General features: G+C 36.9%; 1 protein-coding gene and 1 pseudogene across 1 annotated transcript; one reads left to right on the top strand and one right to left on the bottom strand.

Annotated features, from left to right (window-relative positions):
• LOC102580240 (E3 ubiquitin-protein ligase CHIP-like) overlaps positions 1-11,899 on the bottom strand; it is a 32,965-nt pseudogene that overhangs the window by 10,282 nt on the left and 10,784 nt on the right.
• Positions 6,757-11,262, top strand: LOC107063391 (uncharacterized). Its single transcript, XM_015315228.1, has one exon. The coding sequence runs from the start codon at positions 7,136-7,138 to the stop codon at positions 7,970-7,972; it is 837 nt and encodes a 278-aa protein (XP_015170714.1). The 5' UTR covers positions 6,757-7,135; the 3' UTR covers positions 7,973-11,262.

An 11,899-nucleotide genomic window follows, 5' to 3' on the forward strand; every position in this document is an offset into this window, starting at 1 on the left:
AACACATCCCCCCCCCCCCCCTTGCACTTTCATGGAGCTCGAACAAAAATTGATTGTGATTGAGGGTGGTCACTTTTAGACCTACAGTGTCTTCTGATATGTTCGGAACCATTTTTGCAGTACTTCTAGGATTGGGCTGCCATAAGAAGTCATTGGAACTCTCCTATCAAGCATTTGAATACTAATTGCAGCATATCTAGTTCAGACTCATAGAGGGACTGTGTTCTTCAGGCTCGTCATTGCTGCTGCACTAGTTCATTCAGGCCGTCGAATGATTCTTTCTGTATCAGCATAAGACATGTTTTTGGAGAGTCTGTTGTTGGAATCTGGGATTAGAGTGTTTACCTAGGAATCGGAAAATTTTATCTGCTATGTCTTTCCACCCACTGTTGTATGTGTTTCTGGAATTATAATTCCTGATTTCTCCCCCACCCCCCACCCATGATTCAATTCTTACATAGCGTCCATATAAATTGTAGTTTTGGTGAACTCTGTAAGTATATGTTTGTATCTTCCTCCCCAATGTCTGTAATGATTTCCAATAACTCTTGAGGCCTGTTTGAGAGCATCGCAAACCCATCAGAGGTTTTCATCTAATTTGATATTGCCTATGTATCATCTTAAACTGTATTCTGTGAATGTAAACCATCTGTCGATGTCCACACTAATACTAACTCACTCAAAGTATTTCTCCCTGAATTTGAAAGCTTACCTTTGCTGGGAAATCGAGCCTAAATATCTCAATTATCTGCACCTAAGTATCACAATCATGTATTTTCCTCCATACACATTAAATACTAAAATTGTGTATGATCACACTTCAACTCCATTCTTCCTGTTGTGGCTAATTGCTATGCATATATCCCAACTTACTTCCGCTTATCCAAAGTTTTTACTCTGTAGAGTGCTTCTCCATACTTCCAGTTTTTGGTGAACTCTTGCTCTGAATTCATCAATCAATATGCTAAAATTGTGTATGATCACACTTCAACTCCATTCTTCCTGTTGTGGCTAATTGCTATGCATATATCCCAACTTACTTCCGCTTATCCAAAGTTTTTACTCTGTAGAGTGCTTCTCCATACTTCCAGTTTTTGGCGAACTCTTGCTCTGAATTCATCAATCAATATAACATCACCCTGCAACTAGGATGCACCATTAACTAGGATAAGGAACTAAGGAAGCACGAGCTCAAGACCAATTCCTGATTTAAACCATGGTTATAGAAACTCCTATGGATCTCCTACTGTCCTCACACTCCAGCTTCGTACATATATGTTAAACATATTTGATATAGATTAAATTCTTCTCAAGCAACACTATCAAGGCCAATGTGTATCATGTTAATATTGTTCTTGCTATTCCTATAAATTTACATCAGTCGTCCAAACATAAATAAAACATATGTTGTAGATCATTCTTTCTTTTTTTTGAAATGGTAACTGTACATATGTCGTAGATCTACAAGACATATTCAAACTCATTTTAAGTTCCCTTTTAACACTTGATTTTGTGTTGTCACATTTATTACAAGTAAAAGGTAAATTTGAGCTTTGTCACTATTTCAAGAAGTTCTATTGCATGAATCGTACATTTAGGGGTCGTTTGGTAGAGTGTATTAGGAAAAACAACACATGCATTAGCCTTGTGTATTACTAGTATCTTGTTTGATATTCTTTTCTAATCTATGTATAACTAATGCAAGCATAAATTACACTTTATAGTGTATTAAGGTGTGCATTACTAATACCATGGATTTCTAGGTATTAGCAATGCAATGGTTTTAATGCATGCATTAACTCAATTAAAGACCCAATTACCCCTCAAAACCTTTTTTACATCTTTTCCACCATAATAGTAGAGGGTATCTTTGTAAATAATTACTTTATGCAATACATGCTATTTTTAATGCATCAAACCAAACAATGCATAAAAATAATTTACGTATAATTAACGCAAGCATAACTAATACATGCATTACAAATACAAGCATTACTAATACACTCTATTTAGCATTATTTTCATACACTCTACCAAAAATGACCCCTTAGTACCTAGATCCTACCTTCTTTGTTCTCATATCACTTAATTATATAAACTATGTTTTTGCTCATTTGGCATCTTTTTGAGAAGGTAATTTTTTTAGTTTTGAGGACTCATTTGGCATCTTTCAATCTTTAGTCTTTAATGTAATGTCAATTGCTTGGTTAAGCAAACTATACCAATCTCCGAGGCACAAACATCTACAGGCTACCATCTAGACCAGAAGATTCAAACCCTTATACTGTGACATCCACAATTCAACAAACCTAATTAATTCTACAAGGCTATCTAAGTTTTTTGTTCTGCATGGATGTATCCATAAAGTTATCCTCAAAATTTGGGTTAAACAATTTATCAAAATTACATTTTCTCTTTCCTTAATTTTAATATCTTTTGTCAAAACTAGTTGCCATCTGAAAATGACCATTAATACATTTAACCTACCTTTTGACCTTTTTACCAATGTTCTCTGTTAGTTGTGCTAACTTGTATATTTCTGTCCCTCATTCGTGTGTGTCTCAACTTTTGGTACAAGTCACCTAAAGCTTTACTTTGGACTTTACTAATGCTTTCTTAGCTTCTCTCTTAAGTGCTCTTACACTCTTCCATATCACTCCATCTTCAATTGTTGGTAGATTCTTACACATATCTCTTTTACACCACCCTAAACAGTACAACAACAATGCCTCAATCCCAACTTAAGTTGAGATCGGTTATATGAATCCTCGTTTCTTCATTCGGGCTCATATCATTATCATACTAAATAAAATAAAAGTGAAAATTAAGTTATATATATATAATATTAAAAATTCTCTAAAAGTCTAAAAAACCTATCATCAACTAGAAGCTATTCCTATATGGATCTATTCCTTCCATTGCACCCTATCTTTAGCTAAGTTTGCATTGGTTCCAAGCATTTGTAGGTTTTTCGAGACAACTTTCTTAAGTGTAATATAAGGTCTACCCCGTCCCCTTTTAATACCTTCATCTGTGTATCAACACAAGACATACCCAAACTATCTCAAGCGACCTCACATTGTATCCTGAATGTGTGCTACTTGCACCTTCTGACGAATGTGGTCATTTCTAATCTTATCTAATTTGGTATGACTATAAATCCATCTTAGCATCCGCATCTTGTGGATATGTTCGACTTTAGCAACCCAACATTCACTACCATATAACATGATCGGGTCTTACAGTTGTTCTATAAAACTTACCTTTCAATTTGGTAGGCAGTCTTCTATCACATAATACCCCGATAACACTTGTCTGTTTCAACAATCCAGTTTTAATACTATGAGTAACATCTTTATCTATCATTCCATCCTCTTGAAATGAGACTAAATGTCTAAATTGTTTACATTTTGGCACCGCAATCCCATCTAGTCTCACCTCAACTTCTCTCTTCTCATTCTGACTAAAATTGAAATGCATGTATTCAGTCTTACTTCCACTTATCCTAAAACCTCACTCGCTAACAGTATATATGTAATAAATTCTATATTTTATTTTTTCTGAAATAGGAAGTCATTGTAAACATTTCTCATGTGCATACTACACTCCATCAATCACCTCGACTTTTGTTTATGAGAATTGTCAACCTTTTTTACTCAGACTGCTCACCATAATGAATAATCCATTGTATGGACAGCTTCTAGGAGAATCAAGAATAATATTCATGAGCATCAAAAGTTTAGAATATAAGAAAAGTTCTTAACTATCCAAGCACTAATGATGTCTGAAAAGATTCATTAGACTTTAGATAATAGAATACACAAAAATAAATAGACAAAACCAAAAAGGTTCAAAAATCTAGTCTTACGCCAAATAAGCCTACTCATTACTTTCATTATGTACACAGTATAACAAACAAGAAAGAGCAGTAACATGGACACTTAAAGATAAATCTGAATACACTGGTTGCATGAGGATTGATTTAGTTAAAATAAAAATGAGACAAGGAAGTAATAATGTCAAGAGGAATAGCAGTACTGCAGTACAAGAAATGCTTGCTTAAAAAACATGTCGAGTCAACTTTTTAGGAAACGGATCGAACCTGCAGCTTAAACCAAGTAATGCATAGAAAGCATAATGATTCACAGGAGACTCAGAGCCATGAATGTCAAAGTTTTAGGCGCTACTGTGATACATTATTGCTATGTAATAGGTGGGTCCAGTGGATAATAAATGCTCACACAGACAAGTGTCCATACCTTTGCTAATTCTCTTACTCCGTCCGCATATTGTTCTTTCTGTAGTAATGCAAGACCCAACATATAGTGCGCCTGTCAAATCATCCTCCTATTATCATCTTTAGAGAACTAAGAATCTCTAGCTCTACAAGCTTAAAAGACTGAAACTCAGGGTTAAGAAGAGACTGAAACAATTTGGACATTGTTTGATTTAGGGTTCTACACTCTAACTAGCTAAATTTATTTTCTAAAATTTCGAACTTACAGATTCCTCAATTTGTCCAGTTAATTTACAAATGAACAATTCTCATGAATCTTTTCAGTATAGTTTTTATGAATGGCAAGTGTGCTGGTCTACTTTATGCACCAAGATTTCCCCCCTCTACCAAAACATCAATCAGCTATGAATAACTCCTTTGGAAACACCCCAATTCAGAGAACCCCATAAATTATGCAAGAGTCATGGGTTCTAAGAGTTCTTCGGGAGCTAAAAAGAGGATTTGTCTACCTCAGAGATTCCACTGTTGGATTCACCAAGGAAGAACACACAGGGCTAGGCATTCGGTAATTCGGATTTTACGGTATTCAGTTTTCGGAATTGTTGTACCGAACAACGAACTGAATTAATTTGGTTCGGTTTTTTTAAAATTCGGTTTGATTTTTTGTAATTAGGTTCGGTTTATTAAATTCGGTTTTTGTTATGGGCCTGTCCAAATAGCAGCAATTTGAAATCACTGGTCGCGTTCGCTGGTTGCTGGTCTCGGTCGCTGCCCTGGTCGGCGGAGGCTGCCCTTATCAGCGGTCGAGTGCAGAGGAAATTTGGAATTGGGAGACGAAGAGTGCTAAGGGAAAAACAAAAATGAAAACCTAATCTAACTTATTAGTTGCTAAGGGCAAAAAAGAAAATAAAACTTTAAAGGCTTAGTAGTATGAAAAATTACATAATATTTATTATAGTATATATATTAGTGTGTATATGTCGGTTAAACCGAAATACCGAATTTACGAAAAATATGTTACTGAAATACGAACCGAAATACCGAAAATACAAAAACATATTACCGAAAACCGAACCAAAATATCGAAAAAAAAATTGGTTCCGCCCCACACAATGCAAAGCGAACCCCAGTATTTAAGTGGAGAAGGGTAGAGGGGCGGGCCCATTATCCACCGAGTTTAGAAGGCTGTGGATTGGTCCAAAGGGCAGGTCACAGACGGATTTTTCGATTATCAAAAAAAAAAATTGGTTTGGTTCAGTATTTCGTGTTTTCGATATTTATGCCCAGCCCTAGAACACACCCTAATGGTAGAAACTTTTCACCTCAATGATAGGTAAGTTCAAGAAAATTAGACCCTCCATAGATTGCATTTGACTGATTCAATCAGCCAGTCTCCCTCAAATAGGGTTGGGCATAAATATCGAAAACCTGAAATACCGAACCGAATTATTTCAGTATTTCGGTTTTGGTATTTAGGTTTTTGGTTCGGTTTTTAGTAATATGTTTTTGTATTTTCGGTATTTCGATTTGGTTTTCGATAACATGTTTTCATAAATTCGGTATTTTAGTTTAACCGAAATATACACACTAATATATATAATATAATAAACATTATGTAATTATTAATACTACTAAGTCTTTTAAGTTTTATTTTCTTTTTTGCCCTTAGCAACTAATAAGTTAAATTAGGTTTACATTTTTGTTTTTCCCTTAGCACTCTTCGTCTCTTCCAATTCCAAATTTCTGTCACACTCTTCCAATTCCAAATTTTCAATTTCCGCCGCACTCGACCGCCGACGAGGGCAGCCTCCAGCGACCACCGACCAGGGAAGCAATCAGCAACCGCAACCAGCAACCAGTGAGCGCGATCAGCGACCAGTGATTTCAACAGGCAACAAACAACCGAATTTAGTAAACCAAACCGAATTACAAAAAAATCGGTTCAGTGTTTGGTACAACAATCCAAAAACCGAAATAAAAAAAAAAAAACCAAACCGAATTACCGAATGCCCAGCCATACCCTCAAAGGAACAATCAAAATCGTAGCCTATGACATGCACCATTTATTTGTTGATTTTGATTTATAAGAGGATCACAGAAACATTTACAGTAGGAATTTTCTTCCTATTTGCGACACGCTAATGATACTCTGGAAATGGACCAAAAATTTCAAACCAAAAAAGAAACATCTTTAGCCCCCGTATGAATACCTTGCCAAGACTCCCATGGCATTTCTTGAATGGGATGCTTTGTGTAGAATTGTGGATCCAATTTGTAATCCTATTATCACAAAGCTACTTTGTCCAAATCGAGACCAACAACTGCTAAGGTTAAAGTGGAGATCGACTTGACCAAACCACTTGTTAGAATAGAAATAAGTATATACAAATCCTAATTAGAATAGGAATAGGAATAAGAATAGGAATCCTAGTTGGAAAAGGATTCCAATGTAGTGTCTATAAATAGGATCTCAATGTAATAATGTAGATACACAATTCAATAATATATTTTCTCCTATATTTCTCACATGGTATTAGAGCAATGGTGAGAAAATTAAATCAGTCGTCACTGTGCAATTTTCCGGTGACCTAAATTGCTGTCCTAGAAATAAAAAATCAGCAATTATTCCGGCCATTTTTTTTCCAGCAGTTTTTTTTTTTCTAGTGGGGTTGCCTCTTGATTCCAAGGCTGGCCATATAATTTTTTTTTCCTAATTCCGACCAGTTTTTGGCGACCAGATTATTTTTTTCCGGCAGTCAGATCTTTTTCAGCAGTCAGATTCTGGCCCCAAATTTCTATTTTATTTCCAGCAGTCAGACTCTTGCCCCAAATTTTTATTTTATTTCCAGCAGTCGGATCTAAATATTTTTTTGTGTGAGAATATTCTAATTTCACAATATGTCATTCCGGATTGATATTTTTGGCTCTAAAAATATAGGAAGTTCAAGTGCTATGATCACTTCAGAACCATTAATGGGAAGCTCAAACTATTTAGCTTGGGCTTCGTCGGTTGAGTTGTGGTGCAAGGGTCAAAGCGTCCAAGATCACTTAACCAATAATGCTTGTGTGGTAAATGAAAAGGCAAAGGCTAGTGAGGCAGATGATAAAGCCAAAGCACAATGGGAGAAGGTTGATGCTCAATTATGTAGTCTCCTATGGCGATCTATCGATTCCAAGTTAATGCCCTTGTTTCGCCCATCCCAGACATGTTATTTAGTTTGGGAAAAGGCACGTACTTTATATACTAATGATATATCTCGATTCTATGATGTGATATCTAGAATGACCAACTTAAAGAAACAAGAATCCGATATGTCTACTTACTTGGGACAGATACAAGTGATCATGGAGGAATTTGAAACAGGCATCAATATAAATGTGGAAAAACAACAAGAGCAAAGACAGACGTTGTTTCTAGTTCTTACACTTGTTGGACTTCCTCCTGACCATGATTCAGTGCGTGATCAGATTTTAGCTAGTCCTGCAGTACCTACAATTGATGAATTATTCTCTCGTCTACTTCGTCTAGCCGCGCCTCCTAGTCACAAAGTAGTTTCATCATCCACCATTGACTCCTCTATTCTGGCATCTCAAGCCATAGACAAACGAACATATCAGCCTATGGAGAATCGACGAGGAAGTGGTCGTTTTGGAAGAGCTCGATCCAAGTGTAGTTATTGTCATAAGCTTGGGCACACTCGTGACATGTCATATTTTGCATGGTCCAGCACCTAGTTATGATCCTATTGCCATAAAGGAATATAATGAGTCCCTTCGGAATCGCGCAAGTAAGCCAACATCTCCAAAAGTAGCATCATGCTCAACCTGATCAACCACCCAATAATGCTCATATTGCTCAGGCAGAATATGCTGAGTTCCTTCGATATCGAGCAAGTAAGCAAACGTCTCCACAAGTAGCCTCGGTTACTCAGCCTAATGTTCATGTTGCGGGTAATTCTTTTGCTTGTGTTTCAATCTAGTACTCTTGGATCATGGGTTATGGACTCAGGCACTTCTAATCATATTTCTGGTAACAAATCACTTATGTCTGATATTGTTTATTCACAATCTCTTCCTGCTATTACTTTAGCCAATGGGATCCAAACAGAACCAAAAGGGGTTGGAAAAAGCCAAACCGCTCTCTTCTGTCCCTCTAGACTCTGTTCTTTATGTCCCTAGTTCTCCTTTCAATCTAGCATCTGTTAGTCGTTGGACGCGTGCCTTACATTGTGGCATAATTTTTTTGATGATTATTTTCTAATGCAGGACCACAGTACGGGATAGCTGATTGGCACAGGACATAAATCACAAGGCCTTTACTATCTTACCTCTTCAAATTCCTTCACAGCATGCTCCGTTACAGATCCTCTAGCCCTAATGCACAAACGTTTGGGACATTCGAGTCTATCCAAACTACATAAGATGGTGCCTAGTTTGTCTAGTTTATCCACATTAGATTGTGAGTCGTATCAACTTGGGAAACACATCCGTGCTACATTTTCCCGTAGTACTGAGGGTCGTTCAGAGTCTATTTTTTCATTAGTCCATTCTGATATTTGGGGTCCTAGTAGAGTCAGTTCACCCTTAGGTTTTTTTTATTTTGTTAGTTTCATTGATGATTATTCAAGATGCACTTGGGTTTTCTTAATGAAAGATCGTTCTGAGTTATTTTCTATATTCAAAAGTTTCTTTGCTGAAATACAAAATCAGTTCGGTGTTTCTATTCGTACTTTTCATAGTGATAATGCCTTAGAATACTTATCCTCTCAGTTTCAGGAATTTATGACTCACCAATGAATTATTCACCAAACATCTTGTCCGTATACCCCTCAACAGAATGGTGTAGCAGAAAGGAAGAATAGGCATCTCATTGAGACTACTCGCACTCTCCTCATTAAATCCCATGTTCCGCTGCGTTTTTGGGGGTGATGCAGTCCTTGCATCTTGTTATTTAATTAATAGAATGCCCTCATCTTCTATTCAAAATCAGGTTCCACATTCCATATTATTTCCTCGCTTACATCTATACTCTATCCCCCCTCGTGTCTTTGGGAGCACATGTTTTGTTCATAACTTAGCCCCAGGTAGAGATAAATTATCCCCTCATGCTCTCAAATGTGTCTTACTTGGTTACTCTCAAGTTCAAAAAGGGTACCATTGCTATTCACCTGATCTTCGTCAATACCTTATGTCCACCGATGTCACATTCTTTGAGTCTCAACCTTATTATACATCTTCTGATCATTCTGATGTCTCTGAGGTCGTACCCATACCTCAGGTCTTGCATGTACCGACTTTTGAGGAATCTATAGTTACTTCTACATCTCCAGTGGTAGTGCCACCACTTTTGACTTATCATCGTCGTCGGCGCCCAACACTAGTCCTAGATGATTCATGTCCTCCTACTGCGGACTTGCCTTCTCCTAGTCAATCGATTGCACTTCAAAAAGGTATACGATCCACTAGAAATGTTAATCCACATTATACTTTCTTGAGTTATCATCGTCTCTCATTACCCCATTATGCCTTTGTATCATCTTTGTCCTCTATTTCCATTCCTAAGACTACAAGTGAGGCACTTCTCATTCTAGATGGAGGCAGGCTATGATTGATGAGATGCCTGCTTTACATAGGTACTTGGGAGCTTGTTTCCCTTCGAACAGGTAAATCTATTGTTGGTTGTCTTTGGGTTTATGCAGTCAAAATTGGTCCAGACGGTCAGGTTGATCAGCTTAAGGCTCGTCTTGTTGCCAAAGGGTATACTCAGATATTTGGACTCGATGATAGTGATACTTTCGCTCCCGTAGCTAAAATAGCATTTGTTCGTCTTATTTTGTCCATGGCTACGGTTCGTCATTGGCCTCTGGACATTAAAAATGTTTTTCTACATGGTGATCTTGCGGAAGAAGTCTATATGGAGCAACCACTTGGTTTTGTTGCTTAGGGGGAGTCTAGTAACCTTGTATGCCAATTGCGTAAGTCAATCTATGGTCTAAAGCAGTCTCCTCGAGCCTGGTTTGGAAAGTTTAGTAAAGTAATTCAGGAGATCGGCATAACTCGTAGTGGAGCTGATCACTCTGTGCTTTATCGGCATTCTGCACCAAATCAGTGTATTTATTTGGTTGTTTATGTTGATGATATTATTATCACTAGCAATGATCAATATGGTATCACTAATTTGAAGCAACATCTCTCTAAGCATTTTCAGACTAAAGACCTTGGCAGACTGAAGTATTTTCTAGGTATTGAGGTTGCTCAGTCTAGATCAGGTATTGTTATTTCTCAACACAAGTATGCCTTAGACATTTTTGAGGAGACAGGAATGATGGGATGTAGGCCCATTAACACTCCTATGGATCCGAATGTTAAACTCCTTCCAGGACAGGGGGAGGCACTTAGTAATCCTGAAAAGTATATGTGGAATAAGATAGTTGAATAATTTTATTCATATCTTTCTATGTCATATACAAGGCTTTATATACATGAGAGATTGTGGAACAGAATCACCTAGATCCCATGAAATCTGGGATTCCATAAAATCATATATTTTACTAAAAAGAAGAAAAAGATATTCTAGATTACAACAATTATCTTTAAGATCTTAAGGGATCAAATCTTGATATGGAGAATATCCTCTATCAGCCAACACTCCCCCTCAAGCGGGTGAATGAATATCTTCCATTCCTAGCTTGCTTATTAGATCTTAAAACACATTATTTGGCAGTCCTTCTGTTAAAACATCGGCCACATGATCTTTTGTAGATACAAATGGTGTACAAATGAGTCCGCTATCTAATTTCTCCTTAATGAAATGTCTATCTACCTCAATATGCTTAGTGCGATCATGTTGTATAGGATTATGAGCTATACTTATTGCTGATTTATTGTCACAATATAGTCTCATAGGTCCTTCCTATCTTATCTTCAAATCATCAAGGATTATCTTTAACCATAACAACTCACAAACTCCCATAGCCATAGATCTAAACTCGGATTCTGCACTTGATCTGGCTACTACATTTTGTTTTTACTCCTCCAAGTCACCAGATTTCCTCCTAAAAAAGTGCAATATCCAAAACTTGACCTTCGATCTACTAATGAACCAGCATAGTCTGCATCAGTATAAGCCTCTAAAATCATGTCTCCTCCTCTTTTGAATAGTATTCCTTTTCCTGGACTTCCTTTAAGATATTGTAGAATCCTGTTGACAGCTTGAAGATGCATTTCTCTAGGATCATGCATAAATTGGCTAACAACACTTACAGCAAATGCAATGACCGGCCTTGTATGGGACAAGTAAATCAATTTCCCTACAAGCCTTTGATACAAGCCTTTATCTACCACAGAATCTTCTGGAGCATTGCACAATCTATGATTATATTCAATTGGTGTACCCACTGGTTTACACCCTAATTTTCCTGTTTCCTTCAGCAAATCAAACAAATATTTTTGTTGGAAAATAAAGATTCCTTGTTTTGAGTGTACCACTTCAATTCCCAAAAAATACTTTAATTTTCCAAGCTCTTTGATGTCAAATTCCTTGAGTAAACACCTCTTCAAATTTTGTAGCTCCTCTGAATCATCACATGTTACTATGATGTCATCCACATAAACCAACAATGCTGTCACTTTTCCTGTTTTTGAGTGTCGTATGAACAAGGT

This window comes from Solanum tuberosum, unplaced genomic scaffold (genome assembly GCF_000226075.1).
Source record: "Solanum tuberosum cultivar DM 1-3 516 R44 unplaced genomic scaffold, SolTub_3.0 scf00326, whole genome shotgun sequence".
In the NCBI taxonomy this organism is placed as follows: Eukaryota; Viridiplantae; Streptophyta; class Magnoliopsida; order Solanales; family Solanaceae; genus Solanum; species Solanum tuberosum.

Bases quoted from the DNA above. Each gene is read 5' to 3' on its own strand.
- LOC107063391 (XM_015315228.1), top strand. From the start codon at position 7,136: ATGTCATTCCGGATTGATATTTTTGGCTCTAAAAATATAGGAAGTTCA.